We start from the raw sequence: 21,790 nt of genomic DNA on the forward strand, positions 1-21,790 counted from the left end.
AAGTCACGTGTGTGCTGCTTTCATTTTCACAGCAGGGGCTGGGTCTTGTGTAGCAGCAAATTAGATGAGAAAGATAGAACTTTTTAAAGGTGGTTTGATGTGCGGCAGGTGACAGTTTGATACACAGTTTATTGGCATTGGTCGGGCCAAACAAAGCAGCAGGGAGGAAGGTGTTTCATGTCCTGTCAGCCAAACACCCCTGGGCTGGCACGTGTGACTCACTGTGTCCAGTGATGTTCATCCTCTAACCCTGGCTCATCGCCCAATGAATGCAGTGTCAATGTTGAAGGAAGCTAGTGACGGGTAAATGAGGCGTCATAAAGCGTTTCGACACAATGACACACTGTGTCACTGAATACTGACACCTGCTGGACATTAATGATCCCTGCAGGCCACCGACTTGGACTGAGCTGACACTGACGTGATGACCTGGTGTATACAGTAATATAATTTGTCTTTGCATTCGTAATGTATTATTCCATATCTTTAAATCATGTGAACACGTGTCACTTAGATTTTCACATTATGATAACAATGTGAATGAGGCACAAAGATTCATTCATCCACGAGGAACCGTGAGATCAGATTGTTTTCAGCAGTTGCATCCTGTAACTCAAACTGACTGTCGTCTCTCCTCCCTCAGCAAGAGATGCGCACAGGCAATTGAAAGAGAAAAGCCTTAAACTGACTCTCATTCTTTATTATCATCTTCATCATAAAAATCACAGACATTTGTCGGATGGAAAAATAGATTTCTCTCCAGTGTTTCACAAAACCAGCAGGTGCAGACTCTGTTACAACTATCTCACTGACCCGCAGCAACATTATGGACACAGAATCTTGACTCCCTCCTCGGACCTGATCACGCTCTGGAAGCACATCAGAGGTGAAACGCGTAGAAACGGATAATGCACTTCCACGATCAAGGCACGTCACGCGAGAGCGCCTCGTCTTCACAACAGTCGCAAAAGCTTTGCCGCTTCTTCCCAAACAGTCGGTATAAAATGAAGTGAAGAACTCAATAAATAACCAGGTTGGTTCTGTCCCAGTGCTTCAGACCTTGGTTTGACTAGGAGACTCCAACAAACTGAGCGTCCACACTCTTGCAGAAAGGCTCAAAACTATCTGGCGCCTCCGCCAGTGAGGAGTCTGGCCATCCCCTGGTGGACCTGCGCCTGCACCGGCCCGTACTCCACCACCTCCCCGTCCACCGTGATGATCCCTTTAGGCGAGAGCGGCTCCAGCCGCACGGCTCGGACGGTGGCGTGAACCAGGTGCGGGCAGCTGGGGTCCGGATACGCTCCCTTCTCCATGGCCAGGAAGAGCTTCAGCAGCGCCGAGCGCGAGATCCCCGCTCTGATGTAAGACAGGTGGATCAGCCCGTCGTCCATGGCGGCGCTGGGTGCGGCCAGCAGGTCCTCTGCCAGGTGTGAGTGGCACATGGCCAGCACCAGGACAAAGTCTTTCTCCGGGACCACCACCCAATCGGGGGTGAGCGGCTCGCTCAGCTGCGGGAGGTCGGCGTGTCCGGCGGTGGGGTGGTGCGAGGGTGGACGCTCCTCCAGCCTCCTCGCTCGGAGGGAGTTGTTGGACTGACAGGAGTTGTGGAGACTGTACTGAGCGGGAGGAGCGCAGCGCTCCCTGCAGGCCCGGCCCGACCGAGTCCTCTCGGCCGGCAGGTAGGCCAGCTTCCCGCGGTAGACGCGCAGAGACGCCAGCCGCACCAGCATCCCCACGGTGAAGCGGGCCGACCCGACGTGGCGGTACCGCTCGCTCTCGATGTCCACATCAGCCACGATGCCCCAGGCCAGAGACAGGAAGGAGAAGAGGCGGGCGCCCGACCCCAGCTGGACAGAGACCAAGTCCATGCGGGACACCAGACCTCTGCACAGCAGGAAGCCACAGCTGACCAGGAGCTCCTTGCTGAACACCGGAGACGCCCTGGAGGACAAACACGGTCATGACAAAGATGCATGAAACCTGACCTTTGGGCCTGTGATACCACACAGCGCCATCTAGTGTTAAGCTAGAGGCGTGTTGCATTCGCTTGACGCATTATAAATTGAAGCAAAATAAAAGTTTTTTTCAAATTATTTCTGTTTTTCAGATCTCTTTTCAGATTTTTCTAGTAGTATCTCTCTAGTTCAACAAAAATATCACTCTGGAAAAAGAAAAATAAACAAAATAATAATAAAAAAAAAACAGGGAAGGTTTCTCAGGAACATACAATTGGTTGCTCAGAAAATTACTACAAATAACACATTTGTAAAAACGATCATTTTTAACTACAGATGAATGGAATACTCGGGTTGCTTCAATCGTTCAACAGGCCACTGGCTTTTACTGTCGCGTAGGTTTAGTTTGCGTCCAACATGATCTTTCCTTTTAAGCCGGAGGGGGGCGCTGTCCGTTCAATAATCGCGTTCAATGAGCGTCACTGTGACTGCGTGCGCCTTGTTTGGAAAATTCAGAAAGTCAAATTGTCCCTTGCAACTTCATTTTATAAAAATACCTCCGCTTCAGTGAAGCTAAGAAAACCGACTTTTCTCAGACAAGTAGTGAGGTGAGACATTTCAGTGTCTCACTAAACATGAAAGATTAATAACCACTGCAGGGAGGAGAGGCGCAGAAACCACTGGTGTGGCATCACAGTTGCATGACCTTAGTGTGACAAAACTAAGGCGGGCGGGTGGAGGGGGGGGGGGGGGGGGGGGTGGCAGGTTGGCAGGCGAGGTGAGGCTGAGGTGGTGGGTTGGGGGTTTCAGACAGGAGAGACAACAAAGAGCAGAAGACATCTGGACAGACGGAGCCAGGAAGGTCACACACAGAAACACAGTAAATGTCACCAATGACTGGAGGTCTCGGTGGGTTTGGACCTTCATCCATATTTATCATGCGGCCTATGTTCTGGCTCTGACTCTCATCTGCATCCATAATGTGCTCACCACCATCATCACCACCATACATTTTACTAGGAAGTTAGAAATAAATGCTGGACCCAGCCGTTATTCACTGAATCATATTTGAAAATAAATAAATGTGTGGAGTACAAAAAGAGATGGGTCCAAGTATGAGATGAATATGTACATGGGGTTAGACATTTTTAGATGCATTCTTTTGAGGCAGAAAGTCATCATTATGACAGAAAGACAACATTAATCATTAAATAACACAGGAGAGATAACAAATCAAAACTTTTGAAATGAAAATATAAGCGACAACATAGTTTGACATGAAAAGTATGAGAGAAAAGTATGAAATGTGGGTCACATTTGCTAAAAACGAATTGAATAAATAAATCATCAAAAGCATAAGACAAAAGGTACAAATCTTTTGTAAGAATTCATCAAATAGCGTGAGTCAAAAGGTCGTCTGAAATGTTAACAAATATAAGTCAGAATTCTGGGAAACATGGTCAATATAAAATCAAAACACCATGTTTGAGAGCTAAGTTGTGGGAAATAGATCTAGTCCAAATCATAGTTCACGTTCAGTCAAATACAGGAAGTCATTATCCTGAGATGAAAAAGTCAAATCATGATGCGATAATGACATTATTAATATAGAAATAGGAAAACTGAGAGTTAAAGTGACGTGTGTCAGAGAGATAGGAGACTATTTTGAAACAGGTCAGGTCAGAAAAACACTGAAGGAAATGATCAGTGTTATTACTGTGAATGTTCTATTGTTTCCAGCTGCAGCTCATCCAGCTCAACTGCCGCTCTGCAGTCTCACAGCAAACGACTGGCTGTGTTCAGCTGTCGCCTCAGTGAGCTGACGTTCAGCTGGAGGTGCTGTCGGCCCAGTCGTGACCTCTGCAGAACCGCCCTCAGCTAGCAGGGAGGTTCTGGTCGCTGCATGGAGAGTGACAGAGGAGAGCACACAGTCTGGTCTCTTCCTCTCAGTGTGGCTGCCGTTCTGGTCGCACGACCTTTGTTATCGTGGAGCTTGATTGACAGGTATGGTCAGAGGGCTGTGTCACCCGCTCCATGAGTCACCGGAGAACCTCACTCTCACCAGGCAGCAGAAGAATCCTGAAACTTCGACTAGTGCCTCTGGAGCAAACCGGCTGTGAGGCAGCTCGGATGCAGAGCAGCACCTCCGGGTCGAACACCAGGACTTGTCTGGGAAATGTGACGCTCAGTGGTGGGTTGCTGGGCTGCAATCTTGGGGTCATTTGTCAAACTCAGGTTGATGGGTTTTTCTTTTTGTTTCCCCTGCTCCTTTGTCTTCCAGCTGAATGGACAATAAGTTAAAAAGCAAGCCTTTAATAATTCAGTCAGGAGAAAGGGAGCGCCTCGGAGCCTGGATGTGCTCGAGCAGACTGGCCCGGCCAATTTCCTCCCACGACCAACACCAGTGATATTGGTTTTTTACAGCTATTTACCTGACCCCAGGGAGGGTGACGCAAAAAGAGAACAACACCAGCCACTGCAATTTATACATATTTCAAGAGGCTGAAGTCACTGAACTCTGTCAGGAGTCTGGTTTATTATCCAGTCTGAGACCTGTTCTAATCCCTGCTCTGTTTCCATCCCCCAGATCAAGTAGAGATGAAGGATTGGAATAACCTACTACTACTACTGTTACAACAAGCAACCTGGCCTCACCCTGAGTAGTGATGCAGCGACGCTGCCAAGGCGTTGCCTGAGCCACCAGGAAGAATCCCCAGCGGGGTGCCAATGGCCTCCTCCCAGTCTGATCTCTCCAGCAAACCATTTATCACCTGAGGGAAATGTGAATGAAGAGTTACTGCAAACATGCTCTACTTGTTGACACAAACATTTCAATGTTTGGCAGACAAATGTTGGAGGAGTCACATGTCAGCAAGCAGAATAAATAAATGATGATTAGAGAAGTGACTCTATGAGACACACACACACACACAGCAGAAACAAGTTCAGCAGGATGGAAGCTTCACTCCTAGGATCGTTCTATATTTACAAATGTCATGTCACACAGTAAAATGTCAATAATCCATGACAGAAAATCTGTCAACAATTTCCACATAGATTTATATGACTTCAATGCTCACACCTGGTGTTTTCAGGTGTCGGAGTGAAGCAGTTGACATCAACGAACAGTACAGAAAACTTTCATAGTGAAAGTAGAAGGTATCGCAAAATACAGGACATTTCCATATATCACGTGTTGGCAGAGCTGGGGTCTCCTCACCTCATAGAGAAGTCCGTCTCCTGACATTATGACCAGGGCGTCCCACTGTGACAGGTCGGCTTCTCTCACCAGCTCACGTGCGTGATTCTGCCGCTCTGACGCACAAGGAAAGCAGGAAGAGACATGTATTCAAGCTCTGTTTGTTTGTAAACAGAATAGCTCCAAAACAGACAAACAACGAAACCTTCAACTTGGTAGGAAATATTCAAACTTAAGAGGTTATTTGATTTTGTTAGTGCTCTTTAGGTTCCTTTCGACATCCAGACACTGGATAATTTCACCATTCATTTCTCTTACCTCCAGTGCAACGCTAGCCATGTGACTGCCACCTGCTCTCTGCATGTGCTCATTACGCATGGAATATTTTTGATGCAAATGATGTGGGTATTAACTAGATTTTATGCAGCAGTAAACTCTATGTCTATTCCTGAAAGCAGAAGAATGAAAACGGCACTATAAATATTTTTGGTTGTTAGGTCGAAATCTTTTTTTCCAGCTCAGAAGTTTCTTGTGTCTCTCTCTGCAACTGTGTTCACTGTCAGAGGTCAAGGGTCAAAGCAGGAGCTGTGATGTGTGAAGAGGAATCCATCAAGTCTCCTCCTGGTGCCACAACTAGTGACCGCCTGCAGCCTCTCTTCCATCGATACTAGGGATGCCTTTTCTTTACGCCTCTATTACTTCAGTTATGACTATACATGCGGTCTAAAGAGTGAGCGGCGGGATGTTTGCGTTCACTACCTTGACCTGCCCTTCAACATCAGCGATGATTGCAAACACAGAACAGGATTGCACTTCTAAATCTCTGAGTGCGGAACAGAAGAATCAATCTCTGCTCATCAGTCTGGTCACATCATCTGCAGAGGAAGGGCGGACTCACTCAAACACAGTGGATGGTCAGCTCACAGTTGCAGTGACACCCCTGTGATGCAGGGAACAAAATAAAATAGTTGCTTTTAGATGAAAAATTTCGGAGCTGTGCGCTTGGTTGTGAAGCAAGAGAGTAGAGCTGAGGTCACACACAATGGCCGAGACAGATGTTTTAATCTTACACATCTTACACAGCAGGTCTGTGGTGTCGGGTGTTAGTGCACCACCTCTGCGTGGAATATGGCAGTAATGCTGTGTTATTGACAGGTAAAGTTGTGGTGACCTCTCAGCGGACATTTCTCCCAGGTAGTGTGAGTAATGTCGAACCGAAGCAGGCACTATTTCAGCTCACTTATCGATCCATGTTTTTCAGTCCAGAACGTCGAAGCTGCAGCAGCCGCTGCGTGACAGAAGTCCTCCAAGCAAAAGTGTGAGGAATCAGAGTGAATCTTTACAGCTGCAGATGACAGCAGCACACACACACCCCACATGCTCTCCATGCAGAAGAGACATCCTTCATCTATCCTTGCACCGCTGGCAGTGCCCGCAGCTGCCGAGCTTCCAGTAATTAGTCTGACCACTTTTGTCAGCCTCTGCATCAGTTATCTGCCTCACACAGATGTCAGCACCTTCAACAGTGAGCGTTGTGCTTTAAAAAAGCTTTAAGGCGTTTCCATTATTTTGTCCAGCCCCTGTAGTCCACTGATCACACCGAGGCACAAGACACGTGGCAGCTGGGATGATAACAACAACAACAAACATGGAGGAATCCCTGAACAAAAGCAAACAAAAGCATCTGTTTGCTTTTGTTCAGGGATGTTTTTCACTACACAATGGCCAGGGTTTCCATTACTCTGAATTCTTATAAAATTGAAATTCTTATACAAATATTTCCAAGACATTAAAAAAGCTTCAGTTTAAATAAAGTGATATATAAAGTGATGTGGCTTCTTGTGGCAAATATTCGGATACCATTAAACTGCGAGTAATTGAGATTTATTTATTTATTTGTGTGTTTCAAAATGGAATGACAATATCCGCCTGGACATCATGATCCCACTGAAAGACAACACTAGTTAAAGTCTGTATATACCATTCTAGCTTCCTCAACTGCAGGAGGAAAAAACCTTAAATCTAATTCTCCGTAGCTGACGCTTCATTTGGAGCTTAAAATGGAGATTAAAGTGAAAGATTTATTTCAGAAGTCAAAGAGATTGCATCTAAATTTTCCTGCTTTTCAGCGACGTAGATTTAAGGATTAAAGCCAATGTTACATCTACACCCCAAGATTAAAAAGCCAAAAAGTGCATCGCTACAATCACTCTGTGCTTGTTCCCGGAACACTTTGCCTCGTCCTACTGAGGCTGCTCACTAGTCTACGGGGTAGAAATAACAAAGAATGAGAGAAGACGACTGAAGATGCTGGGCACGACCTCAGCGGACAGTTTTCATCAGTCTGATTCATGAACTCATGCACTGTCACTGTCACCACCTGGCCAGATTACTGCGGCCACTGAGACTTCATATCAAACGCCACCAATGGGATTTATGTTAGATTCAAGTGCATGTCGATCATATCTGTCATCCATATGTGCGTCTACACAAATGCATTACATAACAGATCTGCATGCACGTGGGTCAGTGACAGTGGCTCTGAAGAACGATAATGACAGCACATAAACACAAGGGGGGGTTTGAAAACAAGAAGAGGAGACGTGTGTCGAAGGTTCTCGCATGCTAAAGTTTACGGGATTGACGAGGACATTAACAAGCTTTAGATGAGATTAAGTTTCTGATGGGAAGCTCTGCTGAGCTCTTCGTGCATGTGGGAACTTGAGGCAGCTTATGATTCCACAATATTTTGGAGGAATTCAGTTCAGCCTTTCAAAATACGCTGCAGCATCCACGTGAAGAGAGGCTGTTTCGTGTCTCTTGCCACGCTGCAGTCTTATAAATCTCCCCTTCAGTGGACCAGTGACACGGCTGTGACTCAAAAGCACATCCACCAGACCGGTGGCACCGCACCTGACTGCCCAGTTGACTCAGCTTTTCAACTCACCGGTGATCACCAGAGTGTGCGAGACCCCTGCCTCATTCAGCATCCTCTGTATGTGGTTGTTGTAGAGAGTGAGCGCCTGCCCTTTTCCGCTCTGCGGATTCACTAGCAGCATCATGCGACACGGACGGGGCAGCTGGCTCATCAGCACTCCTGCAGAGGAGAGAAAAACAGTGAGTGACAGCTGCCACAGCAGACCGCAGAAACATATACCTGTATATACATGCAACACATTTGCTCAGAAAGTGCGGATGTCAACCAAGCTCATTTTCACCAAATATTATTGGTCTACTTCTAAGGCCGTTTCAATTGTTCCGTCATTGATATTTCAAACTCGCTTGCACAACACACACATTTTGGAAGAGGTGAGGCTTATGTTGCAGCTTTCCTCTTCACTCTCAAACAAAATGTTATGGCATGAAATTTCATGAAAAAATGAATAGAAAAAATATTATTAAAATTCAAGGACCCATGAAATAGCAAACATTTTCTACCTTCCTTTTTCAATAACATTTTAAAAACTCTGCTCAATTCATTTCACCAAACCTATTATCGCCATTATTGCTCGAATAGACCTACTTCCTGTCTGTGTCGGACCTGGAAACTTTTTGGCATAATTGTGATTCAGCAGTTTCTTTTCTTCACAGTTTCAAGCAGCCTGTCTTAACTTAGGTTTTGAAAACATCCCCCAGCAATTGCCAAGCACTTGTGCTGGCGCCAAGGGTGAGCAATAAAACTTAAGAGGAAGAAATGTGCACTCAACTCAAAATGAATGAAAAATGTCATTCCCTTTTGCAGGCTTTTTGTGAATTAAATACCTTTTCTGTGTAGTTCCGTAGGACTCATTGTACTCAAATAGTATTTGAATACTATTCTACTTGAATTGATGAAACACGTTGCAAAGACCTTGTCAGGTCCTGCTTTTATTTTCTCATGTCTTCCTGTGTTTGTGTCTCCGAGAGCTTCACAGCTAACAGCACACACCTGGAACCAATCGGCAGTCAAGCCAGTGTCACCTGGTGAACAGCTCTCCAGTGCCAATGTTGGAAACTGACTCCTGTTTGTTACTCTGTTTTCTCTTTTATTATTGCAGATTCTATCACTGCGCTCGCTTTGCCACACATTTCCTCCTCCTTCCTGAGTTCAGCCAGGTGTGAGCTGGACCACTACGTGCTTGTTTGCTCTGATTCTCAATTTCCGTGCAAGAGTTCCGACCTCCACACTACCTTCCTTCTTTGCCATTGCTTGTGTATTCTATACCTTTGTCCTTGAGCGACACGTGGTTCTCTTGTCTGTGTGCTTTCATTCATTAAACTGCTCATTTCATTTTCCACGTCTCCGTCTCTCTGCACTCCACGTAACCACACGCACTTGGGCTTTGCTTCGTACAGCCCCTGGCAGCGGATGTGCCAAAACTAACATCATACATCAATAGTAACTGTCACTGACTGAATATGGAGACATTCTACTGCATAGCCTTGATGTGAATTTGTTTGGTAGTTGACAGAAAATGCTGGTGAAGTTTTATTGCAGTAAAATCTGACAAGAACCACCAATGCTGGCCAGCCAAACCCAATGCACTTTCATGGACTTATTCTCAAAATGAGTCCTGGTTTATTTGGTCTAAAATTGCGTTCAAATTGTTCCCAGCTTTATGAATAGATTCATACATTTTTAGGCTTGTCTGACTTTGAGCATTGAATTTCCTTGGTATTAATGTTTAAGAAATAAACAGGTTGGCAAATCAGAATTTGTATTATTCAATTGCAGATCAAAACACAACCACAAGGTCACACACTGCCTTTTTCTATGTTTATTTTTTGTAATCTATGGTACATATGGTGGTCCCTCTGATGTTTCATGAGGTTACCAATCACTCACTGTAACAAATCCTTCAAAAGATTTGTGGCTCCAGATCGTAGTGCAGAACACGACTAAAACACGATCATCTGTTCCTTGTCCCATTATCAACAATACATGGAAAGTTATTTTTCAAAGAGACGGAAAGATCAGCTTGAAGAGTGGCGAGAGAATGAAGTAGAGATGATCTTAACAGTATAACTGATAACTGTAATTGAACTAGGCCGCATGACATGACAATTTGGATAGTTCCTTGTATCCACTTGTGACTTCCTGTTTCAGTTAGATTTCGCAGAATGTCTATTAGGGCTGTCGACGTTAACGCGTTAATCTACGAGATTAATGTGACTGTGATTAACTAATTAAAATAATTTGACGGCGTTAACATAATTTATGTCACTGCGCATGCGCGACTCCTGACAGCGAAGCCGGAAACTTTTGGACATCTGGGTCTTGGTTTTGCGTGTAATCTACTGCCGCTAACACCAGATTGGATGTGATGGAGAACGTTGGAAGAGGATTATTGGATGGAACGGTTTTCAAAACGCTGAGTGACGGAACAACAGACCGCTCTAAAGTTGTGTGCTCAATTTGTAAGTCTGAGTTCCGCTACCACCGTAGTACGTCCACGCTACGATATCATTCGAAAGCGAAACACCCAACGGAAAGCACCGCATCTTCTGCCAGCCGCCGGACAACGCTCCCCGAGTACAGTCGGTCAATCTCCAAACCTGTGAAAGAAAAAATCACGAATGCTTTGGCGGTTTGGGTTGCCGCGATTGTCGGCCAGTTAACATTGTGGAGGATGCTGATCTACCCTGCGCTGCTCACATTTTGCAACGGACAGTCACCGTCGCCCTAAAAGACTGCGGTTTTGAAAACGTCCTCGCTAAAAGTCGGAAAATAGTTGGACATTTCAAACACAGCCCATCAAATGCTCGTGATTTAAGAGCACAACAGACTGCACACGGACAGCAGGTTTCACTGTCAGGCCACACTGTCCAAAAGAAAAGAGCAGCATTGACTCCAGAAGATGTAAATAAGCTTGTGTGTCTCAGTAACTGGCTGCAAGAGAAGCAAAGTTAAGCCTAATTCAGTGAAGAAAGCAAAAGAGATTTTCCTAGTTTAAAGTGTTAAAGTTAAAGTGTTTTTGCACTATACCAATAACAATGTGAATGTTTAAGTTCATTTTGAGCACTTGATATACTGTTAGGTCACTTTATGGTCTTTTTGTGGCAATATAGTTGTTCATTGTTTGAGATACCAGTGGATGTGTTGTGATGGGTAAGCTGCGTCATTTCATAGAAGAAGCAGATTTATCTGTTCTTGGTTTTCTTTAGTTTTATTTATTTATTTATTCAATTTTATTTTGATGTTTTTTGGCCATAGCATTGGTTTGTAAGCTAACAGCCCTTGTGATTTGTATTTGCCCTAATAAAAGAAAACTAAATAAAAAAATTACAAATTACTTGACTGGTTTACTAATCTCTTTCAATCTACATATCTTAATAGTTTTGTGTTTGCCTGAATACACAGACTTTCAACCTTTAATCGCGGTTAATTAATTAAGGAAAATGAGATTAATTAATTTTTTTTAATCTATTGACAGCCCTACTAATAATAGATGACAAATTCTCCCAAGGCATGTTTTATATGACATGTATTCTGAAGCCACAAAAGAAAAGAAAATTTAGATGTAACTACTAACTGTCATTTTGCGACAAGATATACCATATTTTTAGACTGAGTAGACCTGTCCCTGGTCCCTGACTCAGTGTCTGGCTTTCTCTCCTCAAGATCGATTGAGCTCTTTCTTCCTCTGAGCGCAGAGCGAAGAAGCCTCCATTCCTGCAGGGCTAGGTTCCAGAGCTTCATCTGCCCTTCTGCGACAAAAACAATCCGCAACTTATGACAGCATCTTTTTTTCTATCAAACAAATCTATTGAAAATCAGTTTCTGCACTTCAAATACAAAATAAGAATAAAACAAGACCTTGAAACAATATTTGAAAACTAATGCAGTGGCCTTCGTGTGGAGTCTTGCCCGTGATGCATGCTTATGCCACAGATTAAGCCCTTGAAAGGTCACAGTGTACCTGACAGTAAACGCCTTATTTTACTTTCCTATCACACGTTATGTGACCTCAATGAGAGGAGTCAAACATCCCCTCTCACTGGTGCATGGGCGTACCATCAAAGGCTTGAAGCAACAGCCAACTGATCTATTACTAAACCATTTAAATTGCTGCATAACTTGAGAACAATGACTGCAAGAATGCAGTGAAACAGGTAGATGCTTACACACTCATCTCCTGGGATTGAGAAACCAGTTGGTTTAGACTAACTCCTGGTTGACTCATTTAAACACTGCTCTCTGCCTGACTCTCAAGTCAGGTGAAGTCCACGGCACAAATGTTATTTTGCTGTATAAGATATTTTACGGTATCCACTTCATCCAACTGGCCTTCACTGGCAACTGAAGTCTCTGCCCCGGCTTCCTCCCTGCCACAACACCCCCCCACACACCATGTAGACTAAATCCAGTCCCCTGCCACTTCCTGGATGCCAAACCCAACTTCTTGAAACATTCCAAACACCATTATCTTCCCATCTCTGTCCATCCACGTCCCGGTTTCCTCCTCTATCATTAGTCCGGCCGCGTAGGCACAGAGCCAAAGGATGACAAACGTCTGAGCGGTCAGACCAAAATAAACCCCAAAAGAAGAGGGGAAAAAAAAGTCCCTTCTAAGTGCATAATTGCACACACAGCCGTTTCCATGATTGATGTTCTGACTGAAAGGGTGGGGAGACTGTTGAAGTATGGTGACGGACGGGCGTGACAGAGATCACCAACTACTGTAATGCTCCAGAAAGCACTGAAAACATGAGCTGTGCTCCCCAAGAGGGAAGTCTAGCACTGACCTCGGTACCACACTGCGATCTACAGACAGATGTGATGGTGTAAATCACATTTATCAGCAGTGACAGACGGTTTTATTGCACGGGTTCTTTTCATTTGAACCGTCTGAACGGTGATCAACAGACACTCTAAATGAAGAAGACGAAGAGAAGAGAAGATAAACATCCCCTGGATGCATCTGAGCCACACACTTGATCTGTGATTACAGCCGTCTTAGCTGCTCGCCTTAAGCCGACAGCATGGGAACCGTCCCAGAACCTAATGGAATAATCACCACTGAGGTAAGCACCGTAGGAACCCACTGCTTAAATGAGAAGGGGAAAACCCCTGCGCCGGAACAGGTCCACATTATAGCAAGCTGACTGAATATAGTCTGGGAAAAGAGGTATGCGTCGACCCGACATGTCCAAACTCCTTCAGCGGCAGCTTGATGGTTTCACTTGGCAGGAAACCAAGGTAAATCATAAACTTCAAATGCATATACCTCAGTGCAACCAACGGCACTTTTCCGTTTTCACAATCATTTTAAAAGAAGTGTTTTTACCACGACACTTTTTTGAAGAGAGTAGTTTCTACATCAATAATGATGCTGGTTTGATGTTGAACTAACTTCCCTCTGCAGGGTGAGACCTTCCTCGGACCGGAGAACACCTCACCAGTGAGTCGTCCTAGAGGCGTTCCAACAAGAGTCACATCAGCAAGCTTCTCTCAGTGGAGAGGAGCAGCGGTTCTGCCTTAAATCTCTCCGGGCCCCACGTGCCGCCCCATAACTGCGGGACATTCTAAATTGGTATCTACCTGTGGGTTAGGGTGAGGGTGAGGTCGAATGTAGCTTTATCAAGTAAATCTAATATATAAGTCACATACTAGGGTAAAAATATTGAGACCGGCACTGAAATAGTAATAAATCATTTGCCAGTTTCAGGAAGGTTCGTCTACTTGTTTATTCCAAAAGAGCCTGAGTACTGTCTAAGTTTCTAGCTGGAACTTTGAGAATCTTGTTTAACTACATTCAGAGAAGTAGAAATACTTCATTCATGCACAGGTCTTGAGGTGCTATTACTTGTTCTCGCTGCTAACCCAATTGTAGTTGCTTTGTTGGACAGATTACACAGTCAGTTTCAAGTAAGTACGGAGATGATCTGTGTCTAGCAAGTGAAAAAACTCAAATAGCATAACTCAAAGCAGAGTTGCTGATGTTTAATATTCAGTATCATGCAGTTCAAAGACTGTCACCGGCTGCGTCTTTCAGCTCCCAGCTGGAGATTTTCTTTAAGTAGCTGTAATAATTATTGAGGACTTGATGTACAAATATTTCCTGTGGTTATTCAACAACCTTTAGTTCTAATGTCAGAGTGACACTTGGCTTTGGCTTCCACCTGATAGGAAGCTGTTATCTGTGGTGTGTAGGAACAATCCAAGGTCAGACTGGGTGTACAGTCTCAATACATCTTCTTATATTCCTCCAGTGGGCGGTGTAAATTACCTGACAGAGTTGGGGAATGTTGATGCTCAACCAGCCGCACTTGACTTGTCACACACAAATGTCGACAAGTCAAATGTGAAGAGCAAATGCCAGGCCATTACTGATATTTAACTGGTGGTTTAATACAAGAAACAAACAAGAGAATGTGACTAGAAGCAGGTTGCACTGGGGCGCTCACATCTCTACATTCCCTCAGTGATGTAGTGTCGAACAAACCCAAACTGAAGGAATCCAATTTCAACATTAGCGAGATTGAAGGATTAGGCCTTTGCTTCTTCTCCTTCCTGCAATATGATACATGGGTTTAAACACCAGGCATCCAGTAAATTTGAGTTGGACCTGAGGACCAGATCAGTGTTATGCGTATTATTAAACCATTCAAGATGATAACTCTTTATCCTCAATGACATAAATAGAATACATACAGAAGAAGACTCTTTGAAAAGTTTGAAAAGATGGATTCAGAAGAAAAGAAGTGGAAAGACACTTTTTGGCATATTAGCAATATTGTTTTCTGGCTAAAAGAGTTATTTTATGTGTGCGCTTAAATCCTTTCAGTTTCCTTGTCATTGACAATTTAGTTTTTAAGTCAACTCCTTAATCAAAAAAACAAGAGATAATAATATGTGTGCCAAGTTTAAATTGTATAAATTGATTCTGCTGGTGACAACTTCCAAGTTCATCGCCGGCAGCACCTGCCTCAGGTGAGTGCCCTCTTTTATCACTAACACACCTGCAAAACTGCCATTCAGATGGGCTGGTGGGGTTCACATTTTTGCTCTGAGAGGAAGACATCTGGCAGAGCTGAAGCCACAAGGGACTTTCTGAGAGTTGCTTGCGACTCACAGAACAACAATGAGTTATTACTTTAGATGCTGATCAATCAAAAGATTCTGTTGAGTAAGAAAACGGAAGGTTTGACACAGTGTGTAGTATGAGCTGTCACGGAAGTGGAGGAGGAAGTATGAAAAACGCATCCAGGGTTGGTAAGTCGTACAGCGCTGAGGAACCTGAACTACAGAGGTTCCTATAGTCTTCTGCACCAGAAGGTTTGCCACTTACAAGATAATGACCAAAGACCAGAATTATGACAGAAGAAAAAAAGCGAGGTGCAAGTGTGACAACATGGCGTATTCAGACTTGAAACCCATTAAGTTGGTTTGGTGTGAACAGGAGAAAAGGGCGAAATCAAAGCAGCTGACAAGGGCCACACGTTTATGGCAATAGGATTGTGAAGAGTAAGAGGATTTTAACGCCTATTGCGCGTCTCATCCAACACAGGCTTTTAGCCAGGAGGGCGTCTGGGCGTCTGCAAAACATAAAAAATGCATGCCAGATTCTCAACCGCAGTTTGGCTGCCAGATTACGCTGGTATATGCCGGCATCTGGCGAGATACGGTCAAGAATTGGATGTCCGTTTTTTCATGTTTTGCAGATGCCCTGAGGCCCTCCTGGCTAAAAGCCTGAGACCAACAGCATGTACAAATCAGACAAACTAGCTCAAACAACCAAACCAATATCATACACAGAGGCAGCAGAGTCACATGACAATGTTAAAGTAAAGTTACAAAAAACTGCAACGCACATACAATGAACTGTATTGTGGTAAACTTGAACATGAGATTCCAGATGGTACTGAAGATACAGTGAGAAGCCCTGCCATCCAGGAGATACACAGAGTAGAACTGCTCCTGGTCCACGGTGAGAGACGTCAGTTTAGACTACTCAGACATCCCTAGTGAGGTGTGAGGGTCCAGCTGGGGGAAGGCCCCAAGAGGACATTTTTAACACAAAAAAAAGCAATGTTACTGCCCTACAATGATGTGCCAAGCTATAATTTTGCAAACTCTGCAGATGTTGTGCGTCTCACTGCCCCACATGCTCAATGACGGCAGCTTCTTCTGGGCACAGTGAGTCCAAACTCTCAGCAAAGCAAACAGTGAAGGCACGCCACTGACCACGAAGGGTGTGGACGGAGGCGGTGCTGTAGAGCTATATAAGGAACGGTAGCTAGTTCGTGACTGTAAGGCTTTTATGCCACCACCTTTCGATCACATGCAATTCTACAACTCAATGAAAAGCAGGTTCAGGTAGAGGTCACGGCCCTTTTGACATTACATTTGAAACCAGCATTTCAAACATTAACAAGAAACCACCTGGTCAATCTTGGCAATGTGAAAAAACAGGGACGTTCCAAAGATCACTGACTTAAACCAGGCTGTCTGTCAGTTGACGCCCTGGGACCCTATAGACTTGTCAGCTTCACCAACTTGATGCACAGAAAATAATAAGTTAACACCATTATTTCCACAAAATTCTCTCGGCTCTTTTTCTGACACACAAATGAGGAATTCAAAATAGGTAAAGATGATCGTGTCGGGTTGGCTAGCAGCTATAGGTCACGGTCTATTGACCGGCAGACTTGATCAATGCAGAGAGCTTTGTCTGCTGCCAGCACCTGAGCTGAAGGCTGATAGTACACAGCCACGGATCAATACGGAGAGTCAATTTTAATCATGCGGCTCCCAAATGGAAGGAAGCGCTTTGACACACAGATAACATGTAAATAAAACGTAAATATCCAACCTCAGCTAGGCTGACGGGGTGGCGTTCAACGTCACAAACAAACAGGCCTGGAGCAGCTGTGTGTGGTGAATAGATCAGCTGAAATTCATCCACTGATGGAGCCATAAAAGCGCGAGGGGGTAAAAACACTGAGGGAGCGCTGACCTCGATTAAAGTGAAGGTGAGGATGTGACAACCCAAACCTGATTTAGGGTCCTCCCTGTATAATGAGCATCAAGTGCTCCCCGACTCCCCAGCTCTCATGATGAAACAGAACCAGCAGCAGATGCAACATTCTTCTTACCAGGTGGTGAATTATTAACGGTGAACTTCAGATGTGACTTCCTGTGGAGTTTTTGTGTAAATACAGGGCATACAATTAATAAGGCTCAGCAATGTGTCACTGAGCTCATGGAATTCACTGAACTCTAGTAGGTCCTTTTAAGGCTCAGACTCTCACACAGTAGTCAGGGTTTTTTTTCTGGTCGCTTAAACAATAATAACAGACGTGAATTTCCATTCAACACTAACCACTACTCCACCGTGTATTTATATTCATCCTCAATAGCTGAAATTAAACTCCCAACTTGTTTGTAACACAGTCAGAGGTAGAAAAAAAAGGTGCTTTAAATGACAATTAGTTCAGTGAAACCCAAGAATTGCCGTTTGTTCTTGGTCCCACGGCGGAGAACTAGTTCAGTCAGTTAACTGAGAGCCAGTAAATCACAATAGTTGTTGAAGCCAAAAACCCATCTAGGGTTTCTAGAACAGCTCCAGCCGGTCCTCAATGACAATGACAGGCAATATAGAATGGCGTCTCTCACGTCTCTTTGGGGAGATAGAAATGCTCCCTGGGAGAAAGGTATATGGGTCAGCATGATACTTCTCCAGGAAAAAAGTATTTCAGAAAAGAACTTAACTGGCCGTGTTTCCCATGTGCAGGGAGTGATGAAAGGGAATACACGAGTACATTGCAATTGTTAGGCTTGAGCACTATATATATATATATATACACACACACACACACACACACACATATATATACACACACACACACACACACACACACATATATATATATATATACACTTAAGCCCAAAATGATTCATACCCCTGTCAAAAACAAGGTATTCCTTGTTTTTTTCAGTTACACATTAGTATTTCACCTTAGATTTGCCATAAATAATATATGTGGGCCAGTCATGTCATGTGAGGTAACACTGGGAAAGGTGTTAAATTATACTTCAACAACAAAGCCACCATGTCCAAAATGGTTCATACCCCAGTGATACCAACACAGATAGCCACAGCATATTCAAACAAACCGTGGTCTCTGAGGGTCTGAGTTTGCATTTTGTTCTTTAACCAGTTTTCGGACTATAAAAGTTGACTTGCTTCTGACATATCAGTCAGTTTCGAGTCAACACAGGACTTGCCATGGCAAAGACCAAAGAGCTCAGTGAGGACTTGAGAACACGCATTGTAAACGCTAAAATGGAAGGGAAAGGGTACGAAAAAAGACACACTTAAAGAAAGATCAAAGCTTCTGGTTGTCTGTTCAGTGGTCAGATGAAACAAAGATGGGGCTTTTGGGCGCAGAGACATGGCTTTCGTCTGGAGAAAGAAGGGTGAAACCAAAGAACACCCTCCCTACATCATGAGGAAAGAGCAGCAGATAAAAATTCTTCAAGAAAACCTCAAGAAGGCAGCAGAGAACCTGGGCATGGGGAAGCATTGGACCTTTCAGTAGGACAATGATCCAAAGCATACGACAAAGGTGGTGAAGAAATGGTTCCAGGACAAAGACATTAATGTTAAGAAATGGCCAAGTCAAAGTCCTGATTTAAACCTCATCGAGGACTTTTGGATGGAGCTCAAGAAACGGGTGGCAGCACGGAGACCCTCCAACCTCAAAGATCTGCAAAGGAGGAATGGTCCAAACTTCCTGTCGATACGGGCAAGAAGCTTGTGAGCAAATATAAAAATCCTTTGGAGGCTGTGATAAAAAATACGGGGTTTGCAGTATTGAGGCAGGGTATGAACAGTGATTTTTTTTTTTTTTGTTTTCACCCTGTTTATTTACACTTTCTGTCTTAAATAAATTGGTTATGGCTTCAGTCTTTCTTGTGTGTCCTATTTAAGTAAAATCTGAAGTGACATACAAATGTGTAACTGAAAAAAAAAAGGAATCCTTTCTTTCTGTCGGGGGAATGAATAATTTTGGGCTTAAGTATACATATATATATATATATAAATAATAAGCAATAACTCACCGTCTCTCACGCACGGTTGACACCCACTTCTCTCCCGGATAGCTCGAGCCCACTTCTTCGCCTCCTCGAGGTTGGCATCGGGGTCCTGAAGGGAGCAGAGCCGGAAACACTGTTCCACTCTCTGCCGCGACACTCTGGAGCACATCCAGCGGCGCCTCAGCGGGTAAAAGTAGGCAGCCAGGTAGGCAGCCGGGTCCGCGCCGGTGCCCGGGCGGAACGCCCGGCAGCCCACACAGTCCTCCAAGCTGAACACCACTCTGTGGCGCGCGACAGGTGCCGAGTTGAGTCTCTGGACGATGAGGTCCCGGTCCGTCAGACAAACAGCGCAGAGGAGTTTTCGGCTCCCAGCGACGGTGAACTCTCCGTACAGAGAGGGTGCAACAGTGTCGCCCTGCTCCATCCTGAAAACCCCGGGGAGAGCTGGACGCGTGGGTCCGAACCATCACAGTGGCAGTCATTCACTCATGACTGCAACTGTGCGGAAGCTGCGAGTCTGGTGTGGTGAGTAGACTGTTGTCAAGGTGACGTAATCCAACAAGTCATATCCGGTGGTCTGTCAAGACAAGAAAATAAAAGGCATGGAATTTTGACAAAGAGAAAAAGAAAATAATTATTTACGTCAGACAAAGGATGCTAAAGATCATCGCTGTATAATTTATTATAAGAATGAATGTTGTGTAAATATGATATGTATAGCACACGTAATAATAGTGACAGCAGCCATACAAATAACTGTATATATTTTTGCGTTAGTGTTATACAAATATGTTTATTTAATAGCATTGGATTATAACAATATTTAACACATTATCTTCATCATTTTGTGACACTTGCAACGTCGTCGTTATTAGAACTTGAAAGCCTCATATTCTCAAAAGCCTTGTAAAAATTAATTCCATATTGCACTTCTCCAACTTGCACTTGCAGAGGTCAAACCCATTGGGGAACTGCGGAGACCTGTACCAGAGTAATGATAGAATTAAAAAAAAAAAAAAAAAGTATGTCGGAAATTCGGTATCTACAGCACTTTTTAACTTTTCTGCGGTTCAGTCGGTAAAGAAGTGCCATACTGCCCCCTGCATGTATAAGTTGGAAATGCTGCGGCAACATCAGAATACGAGGCAGAGGCTAGATTCTTTTGTAATACAGTGAAGAATTGAACGAATGACTTATACATTTAAAAATATTACTAATTTATTTAATTATAAAAAGAAAAAATAATCATATTTTTTCACCATTCAAAAATTCCGATTTTATTTTCATAATCAACAAGGCATGAAAGAACCACTAAAATGAAACCAATAAAACCTTTTGAAATATCATAAATTAATAGGAAAGTCTCGTCTCAAATGCTTCAAATAAACCAGTTGACAAAATATTTAAATTTTTCCAAACTTTTTTGTCATTGATCTTCCTGTTCTTCTTTTAAAAAAAAAAAAAAAAAAAAAACAATGTGTGCTGCCCACTTACATCATATTTGTGACCATGATACATGCGCATTCGTTCGCAGTGAAGCTGCAGATCTACCAGGAGATGGCAGTATATAGCTAGAGGAATGCATGAGAAATGCAGCGCTCGTTTTCAGCAGAGGTTGTTTTTTGCATGGGTTTCTGAACACATCACATGTGAGATCTAAAATAATAATCAAATCCCAGTATAGATCTAACCTAAAATCTAACACGAAGAGATTAATGATTCATAGATGAAAATGGTCCTTGCATTTCTGAAGTAATATGAATGTCACTCCAACTTAAAAAAGGGTTAGGATCTCTGCACCATACATGACAGCTGTCTTTATTCCAGACATCTCGGAGCGCTGTCTCGGATACTAATAATAATCAAGGCTGTCTGACTTGGAAATCAAAGTCATTCTAGTTTCATACTTTGCCGGGGGGCGTCAGTGTGTGCTTCACAGAATGGGAAAGAGGAGTGGGAGGAGGAGACGGGCGAGGTGAGTGCACATGCAGATGGAAATTAATGGTCCCAATTAGCACCTGGAGCCAGAGGGGAAACATCTTCTGCCGCCGTCTTTTTCTGCATCATATTCACATGCAGAGCTCGTAGTATGTGCCCGAGCCAACGGCGCTGTCCGTCCACCACTCTACTGGATAACTTGTGTGCCATCTCCCATGATTCCAGGAGCCACTGTGAACATGTTATTTTCCGCCTCTGAACTGTGCCTGATCATTACACACATTAACCACAAAGAGGCTTTTCATGTCGAACTGCAGGGTAGATGCTGATTTCCTAACAGCTATTGATTGAGGATGGCACAGCTGAGAGGAGCAAAAGACTCTCGTCTCCAGGCGGCTCCAGCTGTGTGATCATGATTGCAGTGCGCTGGGGAAGAAAAGCAGAGGGCTGTCCCTGCATCTGTGCGAGCTTTAGGCCCAGGCTCATACCTTGGTATGCCACGTTTTCAGATCTGTCGTGTCACTCCACACGTTCCTTTAAGCCTCAGCCCAAAAGCATTGACAGGTTCTTCATGATGATGAGAAACCCTCTGTTTCCACGGCAATGCAGCTCCGTCTCAATACGGTAGATACATTCATTCAGCTGCTTATGTAACGCAAACCTTCCAATGCCCCT

At 44.0% G+C, this 21,790-nt stretch overlaps 1 protein-coding gene across 1 annotated transcript; it reads right to left on the bottom strand.

Moving 5' to 3' along the window:
- Window positions 1-235: 235 nt before the first annotated feature.
- LOC128755000 (sphingosine kinase 1-like) lies at window positions 236-19,706 on the bottom strand. The gene is made up of 5 exons (XM_053858080.1): window positions 19,202-19,706; window positions 8,102-8,251; window positions 5,176-5,270; window positions 4,611-4,726; window positions 236-1,941 (listed from the first exon to the last, which is right to left on the bottom strand). The coding sequence occupies exons 1-5, from the start codon at window positions 19,599-19,601 to the stop codon at window positions 1,122-1,124; spliced, it is 1,581 nt and encodes a 526-aa protein (XP_053714055.1). The 5' UTR covers window positions 19,602-19,706; the 3' UTR covers window positions 236-1,121.
- Between the last annotated feature and the right edge of the window lie 2,084 nt (window positions 19,707-21,790).

Source organism: Synchiropus splendidus, chromosome 2 (genome assembly GCF_027744825.2).
Source record: "Synchiropus splendidus isolate RoL2022-P1 chromosome 2, RoL_Sspl_1.0, whole genome shotgun sequence".
Classification (NCBI taxonomy): Eukaryota; Metazoa; Chordata; class Actinopteri; order Syngnathiformes; family Callionymidae; genus Synchiropus; species Synchiropus splendidus.

Bases quoted from the DNA above. Each gene is read 5' to 3' on its own strand.
- LOC128755000 (XM_053858080.1), bottom strand. From the start codon at position 19,601: ATGGAGCAGGGCGACACTGTTGCACCCTCTCTGTACGGAGAGTTCACC. The intron at 8,252-19,201 runs GTGAGTTATTGC...TCTCCTCTGCAG, and splicing joins TCAACCGTGCGTGAGAGACG to GAGTGCTGATGAGCCAGCTG. The intron at 1,942-4,610 runs GTGAGGCCAGGT...TTTGTCCTCCAG, and splicing joins TCGCTGCATCACTACTCAGG to GGCGTCTCCGGTGTTCAGCA.